General features: G+C 33.5%; 2 protein-coding genes and 2 long non-coding RNA genes across 4 annotated transcripts; 2 read left to right on the top strand and 2 right to left on the bottom strand.

The window, feature by feature from the left end:
- Positions 1-533: 533 nt before the first annotated feature.
- LOC143617827 (uncharacterized) lies at positions 534-2,201 on the top strand. Its single transcript, XR_013150892.1, has 3 exons — positions 534-562; positions 645-687; positions 2,030-2,201. It is a non-coding gene; the product is annotated as an uncharacterized LOC143617827 (long non-coding RNA).
- Positions 2,202-4,139: 1,938 nt separating this feature from the next.
- On the top strand, positions 4,140-8,143 carry LOC143617825 (uncharacterized). Its single transcript, XR_013150891.1, has 3 exons — positions 4,140-4,337; positions 7,676-7,749; positions 8,043-8,143. It is a non-coding gene; the product is annotated as an uncharacterized LOC143617825 (long non-coding RNA).
- A 1,074-nt stretch (positions 8,144-9,217) lies between these two features.
- LOC143617824 (inner membrane protein ALBINO3, chloroplastic-like) lies at positions 9,218-16,057 on the bottom strand. Its single transcript, XM_077090258.1, has 11 exons — positions 15,709-16,057; positions 13,922-14,032; positions 13,724-13,798; positions 12,919-12,979; positions 12,491-12,564; positions 12,230-12,334; positions 11,678-11,785; positions 11,493-11,596; positions 10,437-10,586; positions 9,883-10,006; positions 9,218-9,449 (listed from the first exon to the last, which is right to left on the bottom strand). Exons 1-11 carry the CDS (start codon positions 16,045-16,047, stop codon positions 9,351-9,353), a joined length of 1,350 nt encoding a protein of 449 aa, XP_076946373.1. The 5' UTR covers positions 16,048-16,057; the 3' UTR covers positions 9,218-9,350.
- Positions 16,058-17,895: 1,838 nt separating this feature from the next.
- LOC143617829 (uncharacterized) lies at positions 17,896-22,272 on the bottom strand. The gene is made up of 2 exons (XM_077090261.1): positions 21,729-22,272; positions 17,896-18,257 (listed from the first exon to the last, which is right to left on the bottom strand). Exons 1-2 carry the CDS (start codon positions 22,183-22,185, stop codon positions 17,896-17,898), a joined length of 819 nt encoding a protein of 272 aa, XP_076946376.1. The 5' UTR covers positions 22,186-22,272.
- Positions 22,273-23,649: the final 1,377 nt, after the last annotated feature.

Here is a 23,649-nt window from a genome sequence, read left to right on the forward strand (position 1 = left end):
TTTTTCTTATTCTTTTTTTCCTGAGTTTAAAATTTTTGATAATTACACGAACTTTTCGCGCGAAACTCCAATGCAATGCGAAGTCTGGGTGTGCGAAGCAAACGCCATGCGAAGCGAATTGTTAAAAACCACGATTCGTGCACCAATAGGGGGTATGGGTTTAGGGCAGAGTATGCATTCCACTACCAAAATCCGTACCTGAAATCGAACCTAATTTGTACTCAATAATACCCAAAACCCAGAACTTGGTTTTTCCAATAGCTGATCTATATTCAAAATTATCCAAAAAATATCCAAAAGTAGAGCCTTTTCAAGTACCCAGCTATATACCGACCTGGGCATTAGAAAAACCAAAATTTGCAGCTCTAGTAAAATAAAGCATGTGGCCTATGGGCTCAAGAAATAGGAGCCCATGTATAAGAAAACAAGAAGCCCAAATCCATTTCACACACAAGCACCACTGAGAAAGAGAGAATGAGGAAGTTCGATCCATTGAGTTCAACCGGAACTGGCCTGTTCCTCGTTGGATTCGCCATCACCAAATTCTCCCTTGGTCTTACCGGTACGCATCCAATTCCTCTTCAAATCAGATTCGATTTAAAACAGGTTCATTGATTTTAATAATATTTATATTATATTTGCAGAGGAAGATAGGAAGAACTCGGTGTTTGCTCAAAGGCACAAGAGGTATGCAATCCCTAAATTTTATTATTATTATTATCAAACCCTAGATCTGAATGCTTCATTTTTATTCTGATGTGTTTGCTTATTTGTTTATTTATTACGTGTTGTTTTGTGATTGATTATACGTAAATTCAGGATATGGCAAATTAGGTGTTTTTTTTTGTGTAGAAATGGAGGATAATGAATAAATGTATTTTCTGTGTATTTTAATGAAACTTATGAATTGACCAGTGTTTAGGGGTGTAAACAAGCCAAGCCACTCATGAGCTGCTTGAGATCGCCTTGCTAAAAGCTCAAATTGAGCCTGGCTTAGATGAGATTGAGCGAACTCGGGCTTATTTACACCTCTAATGGTGTTTTGAGTCTGCAGTTCTTGTGGATTATTGAATAGAAAACGATATGATGTTGTTTGAAAAGTTAACCATAGGTGTAGCCGTGTAGTATGTTTTCATGTATTTGGGATATGCTATTTTATAATGGCAAGACTTAGGATACATGAAATGATTTGTTTGTATGTGTGTTGAAAACCTAATCACAGGTGTAGCGTGTTGCGTCGACTGGGCATGTGATATGCTATGATGACAAGTTTTAGGATACAAATTATTTGTTTGGAGGTATCGTGTGTTTCATATATTGGGCATATGATTCCTTAAATGACAAGATTTTGGATTTGTCTAGTATGCACTTCTTGATCATTATGCAACTTAGGATAGAAAGCAACATGAAATTTATCGTATGGAAATGTCTTGAGAAGATAATCATAGATTTAGTATGTTTCATATATTGAGCATATAATATCATATAATAACAATATCTAGGTTATGGTTACTCTACAATTCTTGGTAATTATGCAACAAAGGATGGAAAATATTATGAAGTTATTTGTTTGGACATGTATTGAAATGCTAATCTTAGGTGTGCTTTGTTTCATTTGCTTGACATATGATATTCTATGATGACATGATTTTGGATTTTTCTAGTCTTGTTTTTGTTGATTTTTTGTTGTCTGTAATTCTTGTTGATTGTGCAACTTAGGATAGAAAACAGCATGAAAATATTTGTTTGGACATGTCTTGAAAAGCTATCATAGGTGCAGTATGTTCTATATATTGGGCATATGATATCATATAATAACAAGTTGTATGATTTGTCTAATTTATAAGTTTTGGTTATTATGCAACCTAGGATAGAAAAGAACATGAAATTATTGTTTGGACATGTCTTCAAATGCTAATTATAGGTGTGGTTTGTTTCATCTATTGGGCATACGATATCATATGATGATAAGTTTTTTGATTTGTCTAGTTCTGTTCTTACAAGTGTTCTATGTCTATGTGTTTTGCAGTTGAATAGCTCAATGCGGGTGGATTTTGCAGCAATGATTCAAGTATGGAAACGTTGCTTCTTCTTATTGTCTTTAATGCTAATAAAACATTAACATGAAAGTTTCATTTTGAATATGCATCAGCGTATTATATATCTTTTATTCCAATGAATGAATTGAGACGGTTGTTTGATTGATGGTTTGTGCTTTTAATCATTTGGAAAGTACACACTTTATAAGTTTGATAACCAGGTTCTGAAGATGAACCGATTTGTGCGTGAACTTGGTTGTTTTCTTTATCCGTTATTTAGAAGTTGATTTTATAAGACGGGGGTCCTAATAATTTCTTTATTTTTCATGAAGAGATAATCCAAGAACCTTTTTAATCCCATCACCATGATGAAAAAAAAACATTTTTTTTCATTATAATAGGTCGATTATGATTATAAATTATAAAAGATGTATTATTATAGTTTTAGTTACACTTTTAAAATAAAACGATTTAATAGTTTGCACTTTGTATGTGTTAAATGATGGCAAGACTTTCATGCCGTTCTTTTCTAATTGAGATGATTTTAGCTCGACTTTTCATGTTATTACAAAAATATATATCAAAAGGCCACAAAAATACACGAAAGATGAATAAAAGACGTGTCGTTCATGTCTGGGAACGCCATGGGTAAATCATCTCTGGGAATGCTATAGGCAAATCATCTTCAGTAACATGCTTTGAAAAACTCGTTCAATCATTCAGACCTACACTCATCTTGACATAACTCATTCTACCATATGAGTCTTTCTGATTCATATAACTGGACGAAATGCGCTAAATATATATATCACACATCTATACCCTGCACAAAGGCTCAATGGTCAGAATTGCTAATTGTGACTTAACCGTTTAAGCTTTCATTCATTGCTTCTGGTTTTGTAACACCCTAAACAAATATCATATCAGTCATGGATAATCATGAATATATTTTTTTAAACCCAAATTAACTTTCTTATCTCAAATTCGTTCTTTCTGTTTTTTTTTTCTTTCTAAACATTTAAAGCCTAAATTCATTAGATGGTTAATTGACTCTATACCCAAATTGAAATTGACGTAAAAACCTTTTAACCAAAACCAGTTAACTGAAAACCAATCGGTTAACAATCTCCCAAAATTATATGATTTTAATTCTAACTTTTAAAATACATAAGACTTGTATGCTTTATTAGGCAACCAAAATTATATGATATTTTCTAACCAAAAAGCAGCAAACAAAAAAACAAAATAAAAAAAAGTAGCCAACGCCGTACACGGACAACTAATTAAGCATCATGCCGACTTCCAACACAAATCATAAAACACTTGAAATTTGTTGATCGTTTAATAATTAGTTTAATAGAAGTCAACGCACAACAAATTGAATTTCGATAATAACAATAATATATGGAATACAATTTTAAATGAATATAGCATAAAAATGAGAATTTCAACGAAATTAAATGATAATTTCAACGAGTATATATATATATATATATATATATATATTATAGTAATTGATTAAAAGAAATAAATTAACCAAATGAAAAAGAAACGTCAAATAGACAAGAAACTCGCTATAAATTATAAGTCGCATAAAGAACATTTAAATTGCTTACAAATGATTTTTTATTCAACCTGACCCAACTTGTTGAACCGCACTTCATAGTTACGAGCCCATTTCTTGCTTGACACGCCCTACTTCTATGACACTTTTCCCAAGTCCCGTATCATCCAAAGAAATATTGATACATGATAAATATTTGAAATTATCACCGATTCAATTTGAGTACGTGAGATGTGGATGAGAGATCTACGCAGTAAAGTGTGCATGTACGGGAATGAGGATGAGTAACATTTTAGAAAGTTTTAGAAAGTTTTTACCAAGTAACAGAAAACAAATTGTTGAGTTTTTTTTGTGAGTAAAAAAATACATTGCTACACCTCTAAGAAAGGCTTTTTGAGTTTTTCTTAGGAATTATGTTGAATAAGATGGCAGCTATAAATTCATCCATACTAAAATGATGAAAGGTGAACAATTTTATATGCAAATGATTAACATTGGATCCTTAGTGGCACATAATAATTATCACTAAAACTTTCAAACACAAGCATGATTACTAGACAACTAGTTAAAAGTCCAATCATCATACACTTAAAAGCAAGGTCCCATTTCTATCTTCAGTTTCATCACAATTGAGTTACATTACATTTTCAAAATGAAGACACTACACATTCTATCTCATCTCCTCTTAATTTGCCTCTTGTTATTGCCATACAAAGGTTATGCAGCTAAACCAGGTATATATATGTAACATTCCGAAATTTCCAAAATGATATTTATTATATTACTTAATAATAGAGGGAAAGTTGACTCGGGTTCGGGAAATAAATAATAGAGTAGGAGTTGGTATGAGTCGGGCTAGTGTTAGATTATTTGAGATTGGTTAAATGAGAATGGGCCTTAGGTCCATGGGCTTTAAGGGATATAAATATCCCCTAAACCACCATAAAACCCTAAACCTCATCTCTTTCCATTCTAGTCTCTACACATTCAAAAACACACACACCATAAACGAGCAGGATCCGAGAGAGAGTAAACGTTAGTTGGTGCTAGATCGTTGTGACGAACCAAAGCAACAAGACCAGCTCGTGTTCGTAAGTTCGACTCGTTCAAGGTACGTTTATGGTTAGAAATCGTTCGTATAGGTTCGGTTTGATTTGAGAAATGGTAGATCCGAGTTTGTATGGTAAAAACGAATCCAACAAAGCTAAACTTACTGAAAATGGTTATGATTTGATAGGTTAATCGATTGATAAAAAGGACCCGTAACCTATATGCCTAAATCGCACCCTCTAAACATCGATGTTAGGTCGATTTGATAGTTGGGGTTTGTAGGCGCTGGTCAGACGATTCCATGGGTACCTAAATCGAGTTATTTGGTTAAGGAACGAAGGATTTAAGAGCGAACAGAACCTGCAGACGACAACTTCGCCTGCAAGCTAAGTTCGCCTGATGAACTTCGCCTGCAAGCTAAGTTCGCCTAAGGTTTAACTTCGCCTAAAGCTAAGTTCGCCTATGGTTTAACTTCGCCTAAAGCTAAGTTCGCCTAAGGTTTAACTTCGCCTAAAGCTAAGTTCGCTTAAGGTTTAACTTCGCCTAAAGCTAAGTTCGCTTAAGGTTTAACTTCGCCTAAAGTTAAGTTCGCTTAGAAAATAAATTAAAAACCTAATGGAAAATGTGTTAAGACAGTTAATGTAAATAAAATTTTTCCAAGCTGACCTGGCAGCTCGACCCCAGCCAGGGGCTCTGCCTCTTGGACCCTGCTAGGGGCTGCCGCCCCTAGACCCCGCTGCCAGGGGCGCTGCCCCCGGACCCCCGTTCGTTGTGGGTAGTAGTTAAGACTGGAAAGATGATATGAGTAGTGATAGTTGTTTGATACGTGTACTTGTTATACAGTCAGGCGTGCACAGCTGAAGAAAGGGATTACGATTAACGGTGAACGTAACCGTGTTCAGGTGAGTTTCTAGCCCCATTCCTTGTTATGTTTTCGGGGCTGTGTGCATACTCGATGTGTTGTTAATACATTTATCCTAAGTGATAAGTGTATGTCATATGTGATATGTGTGATAGATATGAATGATTGCTTGTCGGTACGCGAACGATCTTCGGATATTGCGCGTACTGTCAGGTTAAAAATAAAGGTACAAAAATTATATATCGAAGATGTATGAATATTTCAAATGAATACTTGTCGGGGCGTGAACGATCTTCGGATATTGCACGTGTCGACAAGGGGTATGGTTGTTAAATGAATGAGGTAAGGAATGCCTAGAGTGTTCTTATGTTATAATGTAAGTATGTGTATATAGGTACACGAATGGCATGTGAGTTCTACGTTCGACATAGTAAGTTAGGATGGCAAATCCCTCTAGCTTCTGTCGGACATAGACTCGGCTGGTGATGGCGTAGTTAAGGACTGCGAGCCTTATACGTGAAGTAGATTATATATGTAAACGTAGATAAGGACTGCGAACCTTATACGTAATGTAAATAGGCGTCAGCATAGGAAAGGACTGTGAACCTTATACGTGCTGTATTTGTAGCATAGGGGAGGACTGCGAACCTCGTACGTGCTATGAATTAGGTTGCAACATAGGGAAGGACTGCGAACCTTGTACGTGTTATGGATGTATTTCAGCATAGGAAAGGACTGTGAACCTTATACGTGCTGATTTTGTAGCATAGGGGAGGACTGCGAACCTCGTACGTGCTATGAATTAGGTTGCAACATAGGGAAGGACTGTGAACCTTGTACGTGTTGTGGATGTACTATGGTATAGGGAAGGACCGTGATCCTTGTACGTACCATAAATGGTGAACATAGGTAAGGATTGCGAACCTTGTACGTGTTCACGACCTTGAGTACAGGTATAGACGGTGAACTATGAACGTACTCTCGGTAGACTGAGGTTAGTGATTGTAGATATGTATGTATGTATGGTAGCGAGTATGTATGTAGAACAGAAGGGTAACTAGTGAAGTATTGATATGTATCTACAGATATGTATGTATGTTTATGTATTGTATGGCGTTCGATTAACTAGAACTCACTCAGCGTAGCTGACTTTTAGTATGCACGCAGGTGAGCTGATTATAGAGTTAGCATGAGGATGACACACGGCATGGATTGAACGGCTGGCATCTGAAGAAAGAAGTAAAGATGTTTTAAATATAAAGTTTTGTGTTATGGTATCAAAGAAAAGATTTAATGTTTTGTAACAAATGATTGATGTTTTATATTCCGCGAAAAGTTTTAATAAACTCTGATTTGAAGAACTGTGTTTATGAGTAAATCCGACGCTAAAGTAGGGTCACCGGGTTCGGGGCCTTACAATATACAACCTTTTATTTTTTACTTTTATGATTAAATTCTACTTTCTTGACTCATTTTTCTTTCTCTTTTACGGGCATCTTTTTGAAAGGCACTAAAAATGATTTTTCGTGTAATATTCGACTCCTTGTCCCAACTTATATTGTCGGTTTTACAAACGGTGAGATCACCCAATACACTAAACTATCTAATACTTCATTCACAACTAATACGTTGACGTTGGTGGGCATTTGAGGCATGATATTTTTATAACTCATCATCTTTCTTGTCCACGACAAAAGTATGACTTTTGAAGTCAAACTAGCGCGATTACTAAAAATGAGAATTAACACAATGTACCCATTTAGTTATTGAACGACTTATTTGGGTTGTATTTAATCTCAGACAGTTCATCAAATGATTTAGAACAATAAATTCAGTTAAAAAGGGCTCATATCGATTTTGGATGAAGAAATTAAAAGTCCTAGAACGCCTGTTTTTGTTCTTAATGTATATTTTCTTAAACATTATTTTTTTTTACAAAATTAGGTTATTAGTGTAATAATATCTTTCGTAATAATAAGTAACACAAAATTTTAACAAGGGTCTACAAATCCCTCGAATTCAGTTCAACTGACTCATTTCTCCTAACACTTTATTAACAGTTAACTTGATTCCCCAATCCAGTTTGTCACCTCTAGCAATTATGTTAAAACTTTTTAGCAAGTATAGCTTCTAAAATTGCTTGTTTAACTTTCTTTATAGTTTATTTCGAGGTTCAGGCAGCTCAACATAACTCAAACTCAAAGCCAGGCAACATATACGGCTCTACTCCACATGTACGTATTCGCTAAATAGGTCAATTTGGGTTAATTTGTAAACTTAAAAGAAATTACTTAATACGAAAATGGGCTGGTTTAACGGACCCGTCAGAGTCAAACTTTTTAATCACAATGCATAAACCTCCTAAATCTTTTTATTTCAAAAAATTTGTAAAAATACAAGTTCTTTCAAATTTTTAATCATACACAAAACAACCGTTACTTAGTTGTCCCATTTTGACCCATTATCCAACCCACCAACTAATCCACCATTTTGCCACACTGAATAAACTGTTTATATATTCTTGCAGGAAGTGAAGAAGGTTTACAAACAGCCATCGAGACCAAACCCGGCGGGGAATAATCGGCCACCTTCAAACAGATGAATTGATTCACAATGCGTGTCCTCCATTAAATAACTAAAATAAGTTATAATATTTTCTGAAGGGAGGAAGTTAGAGAAACTGTGGACATTCTATTGTATAAAGATGATATATTATGATGGAGGTTTTCTATTTCCTAGTTTAAAAAATCTAAGTAAGATAGCATTGGTGGGTTAGGCCATTCATTGCCTCTATTGTAATAAGCATTTAGGCAATTTCTCATGGTTCTAAATAAGTTCTATAAAAGCATTTGTTTCTTATGTTCTTGTTTTGGCTAATGTGAGAATCCATTACCTAAAAAACTCACTGGACCCTACTAATACTCTGCTAACCAATGAGATTAGATAAAACACAACTTGTGTGGCTTGAGTGACCTACAGAGCCTAGTGGAAGTTGGATTCAAACCTAACAAGTATTCGTTCCATTGTTAGGGGTGCAAACAAGACGAGCTTTTTAGAGCTCGAGCATCAAATAAAGCTCGTTTAGTTACCAAGCCCGTACTCGAGCCTTGTATAGGAAGGCTCACTAAGGCTCCTCAAGCCTTAATGAACCTTGTGCATTTTTTAAGTTTTCTCTCTTTTGGACTTCCATGTAATTATTTCACATCACACAACCGAGCTCGAGCCAAGCTTTGGCTCGTTTAAGGTACTACACAAGCTCGAGCTGAGCTTAGGCTCATTTAAAGTTTTTCTCAAAATATATAAAAATAAGTAGAGATGTATATAAATCAATTGATAAATAGAAAACGAGCCAAGCCCGAGTATGAAAATACAACTCATGATCCGAGTTCGAGCTTTAGAAAAATTGCTCGAAATGAGCTCTCACTCTCGTAAGTCAAAACGACCCGAGCTCGAGCTTAGCTCCGCTTGTTTACACCCCTAATGGACATGTAGGAATTGAACGAGTATTATTATTAGTTCATAAACGTTTTTTTAATTTTCTATGTATAACCAATACAAATGAAATATCAAAGAGATTCATTCAAACCTCAAATAAGATTACAATAGAAGATCATTTAACTAACATAATATGTTTTAAAAAGATATAGAATGGAAAGATAGCTATCATTTCATCAAATAAGAGAAAACCTTTTTTTCATTCTCCTCTCTGATTCCATTATACCAAAATATACCTAACAAACATATGGTTTGTTGGCAGTAGACAGCTATATATTAACTAAAAATATGGATTTTACAAAATAGATTTTTCAAATAATATCTAGACACGAATTTTGTATCATACTGAACGCTTTTTCTTTGATCTCTTACTCCTCCTTGGTCCAGAATCCGGAACTGGTTTCGTGGTACTTGAAGCATACGCCTCCTCCAAAACCTCCTGAATATTTGAAAATTATTAATCACATTATATTTGAATTTATAATTACATAAAAATAAGGGATAAAATCATGAAATAACAACCAAGTTTCAATACTGTTCTAATAAAGTCACTGGTAACTTTTTTTTTTCCAACTACAAAGACCACTCAAAGTTTCTTTACTGTCCAATTTTTATAAATGACCATTTTTTTTAAATTGATTTAAATGACCAATTTTTATAAATGACCATTTTACTTTTCAAGTTCCTTTAAATAGAAGAATTATGAAACTTGGGTTATTATTTAGTGAGTGTTTTTTTTTTCTTTTCAGCATTACCTTCTACTGCAAGTTAAATTTGGAAAAAAAAATTCGCCAAATGGTAACCAAGATTCACATATGTTCCGTTTAGCTAAAACGAGTGAATAAAACATTTTAAAAAATAAAAATAATTACCGTGGACTTCGTTTCTTCATCCTTTTCATCTTCATCTTCAGATGTAGATGCCAAAACTTGAACATCTTGGGCAGGAATTGCCTTATTTGATTTTCTTTTCTCCTCTTCTTTTAGCTGTTTAAACCTATTCACATTTTTATACCAAATTATTTCTAACTACTAAATGTAATCAATAGGAAAAGAGTGAAACTTTGCATAAAGTATAACCAACCTTGGTACAATTTCCATATTATTGCATTAAAAAATGACAATTACATATACACACTTCTAAAAGTTTAAAATTTCATAAAATCACCCTTTCAACATGGTAAAAATATCACATTCACGCATTACATGGTAAATAAATTAGAATCTGTTACAACCGTTTGCTTCAATAAATAAACAAAAAGAATCTTATCAGTTATAATGATTCACAAGTTGTTTTGCTATTATAAGCAATTAGTGAATGCTTTTTTTTTTAATTATGAAATGAATAAATGTGATATTGCTAGTGTTTTGAAAGAAAAAAAAAATATGAAATAGAAATATTTATAAAAAAACAAAGAAAAACAAACCTAGCGCCAGGCTCAGATGGTTGAGACGCCGATCTTACTGCACGGCCGGCACTTATTATTCCACTTGCATTCTCACTCACAACAGGTTTTGCACCTCCCATTTTCCTTAACCATACTTGTTGAGCAGTGCTAAGCACATTATTTGTGAACCTTAATTCATAACAAAAAATATTAAGGTAATATTTATACAACTATAAAAATAAACATCAATCATTATCATTGTGATATTTTTTAACAATCTATAAGAAACCACTTAACATTATTGTCACAATATTCATACACTGCAGTCACATCACAAAGCACATTGTAAATATTAATCAAAAATCACGATGAAGCACAACTACAATATTTCACGTTACAATGGTTTTCAATTAAACATAGTCAGCTTCAAAATGTGTTAAAAATATAGGTCAACTCAGTTTTTGTTAAAACCTTCCACAAGTCACAAGGGAAGTCAAGAAATCATCCTTAAACCACAACACAGTGCTATCTTTCACTGCTGAAGTTTGTATATTAATACGATATTATCACATGAACGAGTTACTAAAATAATCAAAAACATAGAATGCAAAAGAAGCATTCTTGTCATTGAAGAGTATCTCCACTAGGGGTGTAAACAAGCCGAGCCACTTGTGAGCTACTTGATATTTGCTCGTAAAAAACTCAAATCTAGCCAAGCTTAAACAAGCGCGAGCTTGAGCTTTTATTGAGGCTCATTATTAAACGAGCCTGAGCCTGAGCCCAAGCTTCAAGTATCGAGCTCAAGCTGGGTCGCAAGCCTAAACGAGCCTTTTGTTTATATAATCTTATTTTATATATTAAATAGATATTTTTTAAACGAGCCAAGCTCGAGCCTAGATTACACCCCTAATCTCGACTACAAATAAATAGGAAAAAAAAAATGAATTCACGTTAAGTGATTGAGATTATGACTTTTTAAAAAACTTTTAAAGTAGATAACGTTGCATTTGGTATGAGATTTTTTGGTTATATTAATATGTGATGATAAACAAAAATAACAATAGTTTTTTATTGTTTAAGCAAGTCAAAACTGACCAGTAAATTGATAATCCTGATGGGACGGACAAAGAGAAGTATCCAATCATGAGGGGAAGGAACTTGAAGACAAGAAGAGTGTTTTTCTGAGTTGGATCATCAGTCTGTCAAAAACAGGATAGTTAAAAGAATGTGAGAACCATTTAATATAAAATAAAATAATAAATAAAAAGATAGGTTCTTACTTGGGGAGGTTTCATAATTTCCATTGATACATATTGAGAAAGGACAAGAAGTACAGGTAAAACAAGGTAGGCTGCTGTGTCATGCCAGCCTAGAGGTGGATGGCCATCCTACCAATAAAAGAAGGTATGGAATAAGCACTATCTAAACAATTGTTCAAATATAACTTATTGTAAAATATATTAGTTTTATGTTACTTAAATATATTTGTTTTAGCGAACTTACACAAAGTTCTCAGTTGTGAATTATGTATTTCATTAACTACAAAGTATGTGGGACTTCGCTTTAAATTCGAAAATGGTGATAGCAGATAAAGTGAGACGATAATTGACTTTCTTAGTCAAACCGAAGTCTGAACTCAAAATCTGATTAGAATCATATACGGTATAACTTTGGAGACAAACTAAATCACTATCTTTGTAACACTGATTCACAATTTGAAGATCTATGAAAAGTAGTGAATCAGTTTGTTTCTCACGTTGCTCACGAATACTTAGTTTTTCACTGTGTCTATAATATTATGCACACTATGATGCTGAAAGAATTTTTATTACCACAAATGGAAAAAGCCAAGAAATTCCTGATCCACTTTGCCGAGCAGCAATTGTTGTGGGGCCTCCCAAAGAAGGAATCCAGAAAAATCCCTCTGTAAACAGTCCCTTAAGAACAAGTAAAGTTGCATAAATCAGCAATTATTTCACTTCCTTTTAATCAACTAATCAAATGCATCAATATTTGAAATGATTACCAATGCAAAAAAAGATAAATACAGATTAAAACTTTTGGTAAATATTGATATTTTCAACTTTATATACCTCATTTGCGACATTTGAAAGAGCTTGATACAAGCCAATCCATACTGGTATTGTGGCCAAAGTAGGTAAACATCCTGACATTAAATAAAATTGAAGTTTGTACATATTAACAATGGTACTAATTAATCAGTTCAAAGGAAATAATAATGTAAGTAATACATAAGCATAACATGCTGATTTGGTTCAAGGATATGGCTTGGGTCAAACATAAACACAAACAGATCAAGAGGTTTTAAATTCAATTTTTTCTAAGTTAATGCTTTCCTTAACCAATGAGCAAAATTAAATGTTGCAATTTACATGCTGATGCCACTTTTAATTAGTGCACACACACGCACTTGCATTGTATTATAGTGCATGAGAACAACAATATGATGAAACTCTTTTGAGTCTTCAACTAAAATGCAATTATTAACCGTGACACGAACCTGCCAAAGGATTAACCCCTGCCTTTGTGTACAATCGTGATGTCTCAAGTTGTATTCTTTCCTGAAAGAATACCAGTATTGTCAAACACACATATATACGTATGCATATAGACATATATACATACACATGCAAATAAGTTCCCCCCCCCCTTCCTTCAAATTATAGTTGTCCATACAACATGATGGCTGTATATTTAAAAGTGGTCCACTGATCTTTTTAAAGGTTGAATTGTCATGTGTTAACTGCTAAGTCCATGCTGGACAGCCAGAAATTGCTATACATACACATGCAAATAAGTTCGCCCCCTTCAAATTATAGTTGCCCATACAACATGATGGCTGTATATTTAAAAGTGGTCCACTGATCTTTTTAAAGGTTGAATTGTCATGTGTTAACTGCTAAGTCCATGCTGGACAGGCAGAAATTGCTATACTAAATTGTGTTACTATTTGTTATATCAGTCATCTTCAACAAGGAAGTACTTGGTCTTTCTTACCCTAATTGTAGCCTATAGCATATTTCCAGATAAACAAAATTTTTGGTTAAAGTTGAGTTTATTATTATCGCTTTAATATCATTTTCCAACTCTGGTAAACTGATTTTGATAAATCAGGCCCCTATTCAAGTCTTCAACTTAAGTTCTCCATTAAATCCTAATATATAACAAAATCAAGCTGTGCCTAACATTTCTAATAAAAATACATAAGCACATAAGAGCTTTGTTACATGATATGCTCACTTTTGCATACAAACATCAATCTTGTGTAAGTGTAACATACAAGACTGTAATTTATAATTGCACACCTGATTGCCTGCATATCTTTGCTGAATTGCTTTGATCTTTGGCTGCAGGTTTTGCATTGCCAGGGTAGACTCAACCTTTTAACAAGTAAATTCATCAAACAATTCATGTAAGAGTGAGAAAACGAATGTATACTTTAATGTCAAAGAGCAGTGAGACACATATCACTACAATATAAAAAAATATTTGAGAAGAGTCACCTGTTTCTTTGTCAATGGCAACGTTGCAATTTTAACAATAACAGTAAGCAATATAATTGCAAATCCATAGGAATATGGTACATGAACTGCAGACAGTCCATCCTTCAATACCTGGCAACAATAGTGCAAGTTAATATCAGCATAATTCGACAAAAATTAACCACTTAGAAGATAAAGCATCTGGTCCAACTACAAGTTCAAATCTGTGCTAATCAAAACTGAATCAATCTTTTGTCCTATATGATCTTTTACACTAACAGATACATAACTTGGTAAAGTGTTGTTTGGATGCGCCTTTTGGAACTAATTATCTGATTATTATGAATTCATTCATATAGTAATCATCAAATTACCTGTTCCATACAGCTTTCAACAAAAGTGATTAGATCACCTAGGGGTGTAAACAAGTCGAGCCAAGCCCGAGCTCGACTAGGCGCGTTTAAGATCGAGCTTGGCTCATGAGTTTTTATTCAATCTCAAGCTCGGCTCGTGCTTAGTTCGTTTATTATTTATTAATTAAATTTTTATATCTTTATAACTATTTTAATATCATCATCATCATATTCAGTATATCCCACTAATAGCAAAGCTATGATAGGGTCTGAGGAGGGTAAGATGTAGACAGCCTTACCTCTACCCCGTAGGAATAGAGAGGCTGCTTCCGGTGAGACCCCCGGCTTGATAGTAGTTTTGCATCAAGCCTTGGACATAAGGTACATAACACTCAACCATCGGCACACCGGCCGATTGGTGCATGTACCCTTGTCTTTCGGCTGTCAGCGCCACCACATGATGCCTGAATACCGCCACTTTTAGTTATTTTCACGAGATTAGTAAAATAACGTCAAAATTAGTGCAATTTCACTTTTGCCCACCTGAGGGTTCACACATATATACATTATATGTGCGCACCGCAAGCAGGGCGCGTTATAACTATTTTTATATATGTTTTTAAATTATAACTTTAAATATAACATGATATAGATTGTTTTGAAAATTTTCTCAAACTTTTATATATACTAATTATTCTTAGATATACATATGTTAAATACCTTAAATAAAAACTATACAAATAATAGGCTCGCTTAGGCTCACAAGTTGGCTCCCGCTCCATAACCGAAGCTCAGGCTCGTTTATGAAACAAGCTTATCTTTAGGCTTGAGCTCATTTACGCTCGGCTCATTTTTTACAAGCCGAACTCGAGTAGCTCGTGAGCGGATTGGCTCGTTTGCACCCCTATGATCACCTAATTAATCTTCCTTAACCTAATTTTACTCCTATCTCAATTTATGCTTACTTATGCAATCAGAAACCGCCAAACCATCATCCCATCACAGCTAATTATCAACACCTAAATCCAAACACTGTCTCCTACGATCCAAATCATTACAGCTAACTAATAAAGCACAAATACAAACACCAAACTAACAATCAATACGCACAAATAAACATAAAATATCCGAACAAACTATCTTCAAAACATCAAAATTCATCAAGCTATCGTCTAATCGCAGCTGATTATCAAAATCTAAATCCAAACACTATCTCCTACCATCCAAATCATTACATCTAATTATCAAAACAACAATCAATAGCAATACGCACATATAGACACATAATATCCAAACAAACTACCTTCAAAACACCAGAATTCATCAAACTATTATCTAATCACAGCTGATATTCAAAACCTAAATCCAAACTATATCTCCTATATTCCACAAATCATTCCAAATCACTACACCTAACTATCAAACCAATAAACACAAAGCATCCTCACAAACTACCTTCAAAACAACTTCCATAGCATCCGATATAAATCCGAACCATCCGCCTGACTTCTGCGCCGTCGCAGTAGCCGAATCACCTGTACCAGTAGCCGCAGCGTCAACCGCAACCGCCGCATCAGCTAACGTGTACAAAACACTCTCCGCACGGCTCGCAATCGCCGAAAAATCAACCGTCAATCCACCGCCGTTAAACGGTGGCGTCGGAACTCCGTTGAAACTGAACTTAACTTTAGTCGATATAAGCTTAGTCCTCGGAGAGACTCCTCTATAGCGAGAGAGTGAAGGTAACGGCGTGCCGGTGAATGAGGAAGAAGATGAAATGAGAGATTTGGCCATTGCGTTAGGGTTTTGACGGTTATTGTATGTATAGTATCTCTGCAATTTCACCTCACATACCTCATTTGTGTGTGTGGAGAAGATGAAATGAGAGTGCGTGTTGTGTTATCCGGTTTTTTTTTTTTTTGGGATGAGAGATGATAGTAATGATAATAAAATTAATAATAATAACCAGTAAGGTTTTGACACGTCAGCTTTGGCCAAAAGATTGGAGAATCTAACACACAATCTGTTTGTTTTTTTCCGTTGATTTTTATTTTTGGAATAAACTCAGCCTAAGAGAAATATTAACCTCCTAAGTTATTTTCATTTCAAAATGTCTTTTTCAATCACCAACACAAATTGTTATTTTCTTTATGTAATTGAATTATTTATGTCCAAAGTTTTGGAAAAAATAACATATTTTTACTATTTTATAATTTTATATATTTGGATCTTTCCTGGATTTATTACGAAAACTACTTAACGTAAGAGATCTACCGCATCTACTAACTAGAGGAAATTGTATTGTCTTTCTACCGAAGCTCTCATATCATATGATAATGTTGGGACCACTGTGAATGGAAGAAACAACACACGATAAAGACAATTGATGAACCTTAAATGGGTGTTAGTTTTCGATAAGTATCAACATAACCTTGTGGTGAGAATCAAAAAATATTCAAAAGACGACCTTAAAGATAACCATGGTTACATGCTCCTCTATTCTTGAATGAAATAATTGTATTAGTTGTAAAATGATATATGTATAAAATAAAGCATATATAAGGACAAGTCCGGCGCACAAAGCTTTTGCATGCACGAGGTTTTAGGTGTTTGTGCCGAGTTAAGATTCATGTACGCATTCTTACTATACATTTATGTAAAACATTGTCCCCATGACTCAAACTCAGTCCAAAATTCAATTCATTAGTTTTGTTTGTAAAAAAACCATTTAGTGATTTGAATCAATATTCAAAACGTTTAACAATTTGTGGTATCCTTGTCAATAAACTTTTCTGAACCGGTACCATAAGGTTTGGCACAGTTTGTTTTTGAATTGTTGCGCGTCCTAGCCCCTTCGGGCAACATTAATTAGCAGTCCATGATCGTATTAATGATATAGACTTGTACGATCTAACAGATTGAATGCAAACAGAAAAATAAAATGAGTCCTACCGGCCCAACATAAAATTTTTGAGGTGTACTATTGGGCCGGGGCCACTTAGATCATGATGTCTCTTTCTTTCTGTTATTATGATTTTGATTATGTCACCATTAGGGTCTGTTTGGAGCTATTCAGCTAGCGAATTCAAGCCAACTTTAACTTGCTCTCAATTGTAAAACTGTAAAAACTAGCTCGGCTCGGAATTTGCACACTAATGAACACCTCGTTTTTAACATAATAATGCATATTCATGCTACAACAATGCACAAATCTAACAAGATTAACTCATCTAAGAGAGGAATTTGTGAATTTACAAACGAAAAAGAATTGGCGAACTCAAATCCATGACCTCACATGCTTTATATCAGCAATTCAACATTATTTTAAATAATGGATGAGTTAATGTGCTATAATGTTGATTTAATAGGATACTAGTTGTGCATCACAAAATGGATATGTATTCATATAATCACATCTCTCTAAATATATGAAAAGCATTATGCACGGTGTTCATGCGTTTCTTACAGCTCTTTAGTTTAACCATTGGCTTTGTATCGAACACACACAAGCACACAACATAATAAAACACACACACACACAAATCAACACACTTGCATGCATTGTTAATGAAGAATTAGTTTTAACCATTTGAGTAGATCATTTGAACCAAATGTCAAATCTTATAGACTAATGCTATTAAGTTAACTAGAAAAAAAATCAAAAAAGTTTTGTTCTTGTGAACGATCAGAAGAACCCGACATACAAATATTTGAAACATTAATGTTAACATTGCTAGCATTTGCTTCTTTCTTCTGCAATATCCCTGTAGGATGAAGTGGGAAAAGATCCAATGTTTCTTGATGACTATAGTTTTTGCTATTGACCATCTTTGTCTTGGTCAGATTATTGCCGCTGGTAACAGTTCCTGAACCGGCAGGCAGCTTGGTTTTAGTGGTCCGTAGTGATCTTCGCTTGGTTGTGGTAGCATTAGGTACTAGCATCTTTGGGTATTGAGTGTAGAACCCTATGTCACGTTGTGGTATATAGCATTGGCCATATAGAACTGTAGAAGTATGTCAACAAAAAAATGAAATAAAATAAAGGATAATTTATTTATGTAGTATAAAATCAATCAGAAGATAGGACTGATGAATGGTTCTCACTGGAATAGTACCATATTGGTAGAAAACATTAAAGTGTGACATTTTTAAGAGTAAATAGTTAAACATGAACACTGAATCAAATATATTAAAACAAACATTATATTGGTCAATGTAGTATTCTGTTCAAATTCAAATGCTTATATAAGCATTCTTTTGATATTTTAACAAGGGTGTTCATTTTGAACAAACAGTCGAAACACAATATCCAAAAATTGTGGAAAAAACATTCTAGTGAGGTCTAAAATTATAATTGTCACGAACAACAACAATGTGTTCTCACTAGTTGGATGGGTTGATTTCTAAAAAGCGCGGTTGAATCAGTTTAGTCATTAAACCAGTTTTTGTTAAACTTCTCTTTTGAAATATTTTTAGTATAAAATTTAAACTTAGAGCCTTTTGTAAAGATGGTATTATTGTAGCTAAATTAAATGCTCAACCCCTTAAAAAACCATTACATTAATACTTATCATATCAAATGAAAAGTTAGTCTAAGAATAACTAGTACATCATAATATAACCGCATATATAAGATGAAGGTTGTGCAATGTACAAACCCAATCTTTATTAGAGCATAGTATACATACATATTGTTGATGAGAAATGTATGAATCCACCTATATTTCTAAAACGAAATATGGTGGTACACAAAAATATATGTTAGAAGGGGTTGTTAAGCTAAGTTTAAAAACTTTTGAGTAGGTGTGTAAGTGGTAAAAAAATAATTACAAAATTTTACAGAAGGGGTTGTTTATAGCGAAGTTGATTGAAGAAAGATACATGGTACTATAATCTTGAAAAAGCAAAACAAGTGTCAGTATATGTGTTGGTATTCAGAGTGGAAATAATTTGACAAAGAGTGACATAGCTTTATGAGCAAAGCCCATAAACAAACAGAAATCAGAAACCTTTGGATTACATTTACAGTACAAATTAACAGATGGATTGAGACGGAAACGACAGACTTTTAATATTTGACAAAGTACTACATTGTTTAACCCTCATGCGGTCACACTGGCTGGCTACTGTTCTTATTGACTGCGAGTCTATAATTAAAAAATGATTTGTTTTGTTTTAGATTTTATTCAAAGGAATAAAATGGTTGCAATGATATTTGTTTTTCTGATCAGAAGTTTGCAAAGAAATATGGTAGTTTATGATAAAAAAAAAACTATGCTACTATACGCATGTGACGTAGTTTTATAGGTCAAATATAACACCACCTTTTTATATACAAAGTTAATTACTACTTGCTAATTAAATCAATTTTGATATAGTAAAGTAACTGAGCATTTTTCAAATACACGTTTTTATTAAACAAGCTTAAAAATTTAATACAACAAAACTGATTTAAGAGATTTGCGGTGTAATGAACTAAAAATAGATTTTAGTTGCTTAAAATAGCAGAATCGTAGAAAAATATAATTTTTAAAACTACAAGGTTGTTAAAAGTCTTATCATTTTTTATAATAAATGATTAAAATAAAAATAATTTAATTTGTTACATTTTAAAAGAGCTGGTTAAATCATATATATTGTTAGTTTCATCTGGTTTTTGTTACTATTTGTAACTTAATTTAAAGGACAGTGGACTTACTTTGAATATGTTTAAAGCTGATGCAGGTAAAATACAAATTATAAGTAGTTGAAATAATAAAATCGAAACTTATCATATAGATCATAAATAAACAAAAAACAAAAATCATATTATAATTGTACCCTAGAATATAACTTTTTCCTGACATAAAAACTTATAGAATGTACTTATTTATAACTATTGCTGCCACTTTAGTTACCAGATTACTTCACATAGTGATGAAACTTGAGCTTAGTCACAGCGGTGATCGAAGTCACGGATCTAAAAAAAATTTTCGGTTTAGGTTGGGTGGTGATTCAGTTCGGACTGTTGATTCGATTTGGGTCGGGTCAAACAATATGATATCTAAATATCTAATTTTATTCATTCATACAAATGATTGTTCATATACTAAAAAATAAAAATAATAAAAACTAGATAATTTTTTAACCAACAAAGACCTAAAATATTCATGATAATGCGAGAGGAAGGGTGTGGTTACTCGATATTGCGGCGTGTGTGGTGTCTCCAAGGTTGCAGGCGTTGTCCTGTGTGTGGTGGCTAGTGGTCTCTAGGATGGTGGCCAACAATGGCGGACGACGGTGTGTGCTTAGTGGTGGCTGGTGGTCTCCAATGACTCGGTAAGGCAATGAATTTGAGTTCTGAACCGAATGAATGGTAGATGGTTTCCAAACCCTAACTCAATAACAATCCCGTTTTTTGTTGTTGTTTAAACAAGTGTATCATTATTACAAATTAATAGCCCCCTTCAATGATTTTTATAAAGCAAAGTTTTAGTATTCGACAAGTATTTGTTTTAAAAAATACGAGGTCTTATATATATAAAAAAAATCTAACGCTGGGATATTATAAAAAAAAAGTTCAGTGATGACCGATAGCTTTTTAGGGAAATACCTCAAAGTTGACCATGCTCAACACCTATAAAAATTTTCGAACAAAAATCACAAAATTACCTATTAATCGAAAAAAACGGCAATGACCGGGGGTCACCCCGGTCCCTATAAAGCTTCGCCCTTGACTTCACATAAACGTACATTAGTTATAAAATAATCATACAAATATTTATAATTGACCCCCGGTCCCTATAAAGCTTCGCCCTTGACTTCACATAAACGTGCATTAGTTATAAAATAATCATACAAATACTTATAATATTCATAAGAAATTATCTTAAAAGACAAAAAGTTACACTCCACATGGATTAAACATACTAACTCCTATTCAAGAGACATAACGTACAGTATTACTTTACACATGATCAATCCTAATAAAACAATTATGCATATATTTCACTACTGAATACAAGGTTTAGAAATCGACTATATAAACTAAAACTTTTTTTGAACGGCTTATGTGTTATAAACAACACCTTGAAACTCAAAACGGGAAGGCAAGGCAACAAAACAGAGATTACATTAGATATATATTATTTAAACATAGGAGGACTGTATGTATTAGAACTTAAAAGTAGATTGGGTATATCCTAGAAAGACATTAACAACTAATTAGATCAATGTACTTCAATTGTTGTAAGATCATGTACTCTACCTAGTACTACATATATATGACATTTGCAGCTTATATACAACCTTGAAAAGGTAAACAGCAATAAAAATTCATCATCTAATTAATCATCTAAAACAATAAATACATAACAAACAAACATGAATATTAAATTAACAAGTAAATAAAAATACGAATGCCAAAGAGCTTGTAACCTAACGGTATCAGACTAAAATGATGTATTAATTTGTCGCTAAAAAACAAAAACACTAACCGTTTGGACGATGAGGTATCGGAAAGATCGGTGGCGGGTGATGATGGTGATGCAAATATTGATGAAAGTAAGCCACATGATCTTGTTTTTGCTTTTGTCTTTGCCTTGCCTTATGATTTTGAAACCAATAAAACACATTTTTGCCTTCAATGTGTCCATAAGTTTGTAACTTGGTTGTAATCTCCTGAATCTGTTCGGCTGTTGGTGTTCTCACACCTTGTTTATACAAAGTCTCCAACATGTCTATTTGTTCTTTCGTCGGATTCCACCGGCACGGTGTCGGTGCGGCGGCGGTGGTTTCTTTTCCGGCCACCGAATTAATAACGTTGCTGCCATTGGTTTCCATTGCCTCAGAGAAAGATTGAGACTGTTTGGTTTCTTTAGCTTTTGGTGTTTGCATGGGCTTTACGAAATAATATCTTTCTTTTATAGAGAAAAAGAGAGGACCAATGATCATTTAAGGTTTAGATAATTTATTATCAAATAAATACGCTCCTTGAAGTTACTTTATGTTCGCAGTTTAACCCCTTGTGGTTTTAGATGTGGATGAAAGTGAAACTATAAAGATATTTCAACCAATAGTAGCATAACTTTCATTTAGCCACTTAGATTTATACTTTCTTTTGATAATTATAATATTTCATAAGTCATTTTATGCATGAGTGATTTTAGTGAAACAAACCTCTATAATATATCATTTTTTTTTATCAGTTTTAGTTAATTCTTATTGTTTGTGAGACTTGAACCCAATACTTTTCACACCTTCTCAACTTTTTAAGTGTTTAAATATTTCATTTTAAAATCACTCAAATGTTTTCCTAGTAAAAAAAACTCATGTTTTAATATTGTTCTGGTCTTACGGATTTTTCTATATATAGTTTATCTAAATAAAAAAATAAGTGGTCTAAATGGAAGATGTATGAAACTTTCAAGAACCTAAAATATGAAAAAAAAAATACTAGATAATAACCAAGTTTCATACAACACATATACAAGTTGAAATAAGTCCAGAGTGCAAAAAATAATACTTTTTATGTAACAAACACTAAATTTTGATGAATATATGAATAACGAACAGGGGGGGTCTTCCCATCCAGCAAAGAAAGTGAAGGGAAGGGGACAACGAGTTGGAGGACGCCGCAGAATCGCATGATTGATCCATTTGCGCTATTTCCTAATTGAAGATATCAATGGATTATGGAGATGTAAATAGTTTGAACAGAGCTTGAGTTCAAGATTAATTCGGTTAATCTTTGCATCTCAAGCTCAGCTCATGAGTGATCTTTGAATATCAAGCTTAAGTAGCAACTCAGTTCGTTATACATTTATTAGATAAAATAACTTTTTTATGCATATATAATTATTCTACACACTCAGACATGTATGTGTATATACGTATTAACTTTTAATAAATAGGTATATATATTTATTAACATATTGTAGATTTGTAGCATAAAAATAATAAAATCGATTGAGTTGATGAGTCTACTTAAACTTGGGTATGAAGCTTGGACTTAGGTTTGTTTATCAATTGACCTTTTATTTAGTCTTGGACTTATTTAATCTCAATTGAATTCGAGTTTTTAACGAGTCGTTCTTAATCATCTCATCATAGCTCTGCTTTTTTAGATAGTAGTCGTTCTTAATCATCTCATCATAGCTCTGCTTATTTAGATAGATAATAAGAAGAGAAGTTGGAAATGAAGTTGAGGCAAAAATATAAGGTGTCAAAGTGTAAGTTTTCAAAACAATCATGCATATATTCGTTGCGTTATATATGTTTTTTTGGTGCAGAACCATCTCTGAAAACATGGAGGGTAGCGGCTAAATTGGGAGAGATGTTAAAAAGACGAAAACACCCCTACAAAAGGCAACAAGGTGGGAATCTTGGGAATGAAAGAAGCAAGAGGAGAAAGGAGAG

The sequence above is a fragment of the Bidens hawaiensis genome, unplaced genomic scaffold (genome assembly GCF_021521415.1).
Source record: "Bidens hawaiensis isolate Kalapana, Puna unplaced genomic scaffold, B.hawaiensis_p1.1 tig00059096_1, whole genome shotgun sequence".
Classification (NCBI taxonomy): Eukaryota; Viridiplantae; Streptophyta; class Magnoliopsida; order Asterales; family Asteraceae; genus Bidens; species Bidens hawaiensis.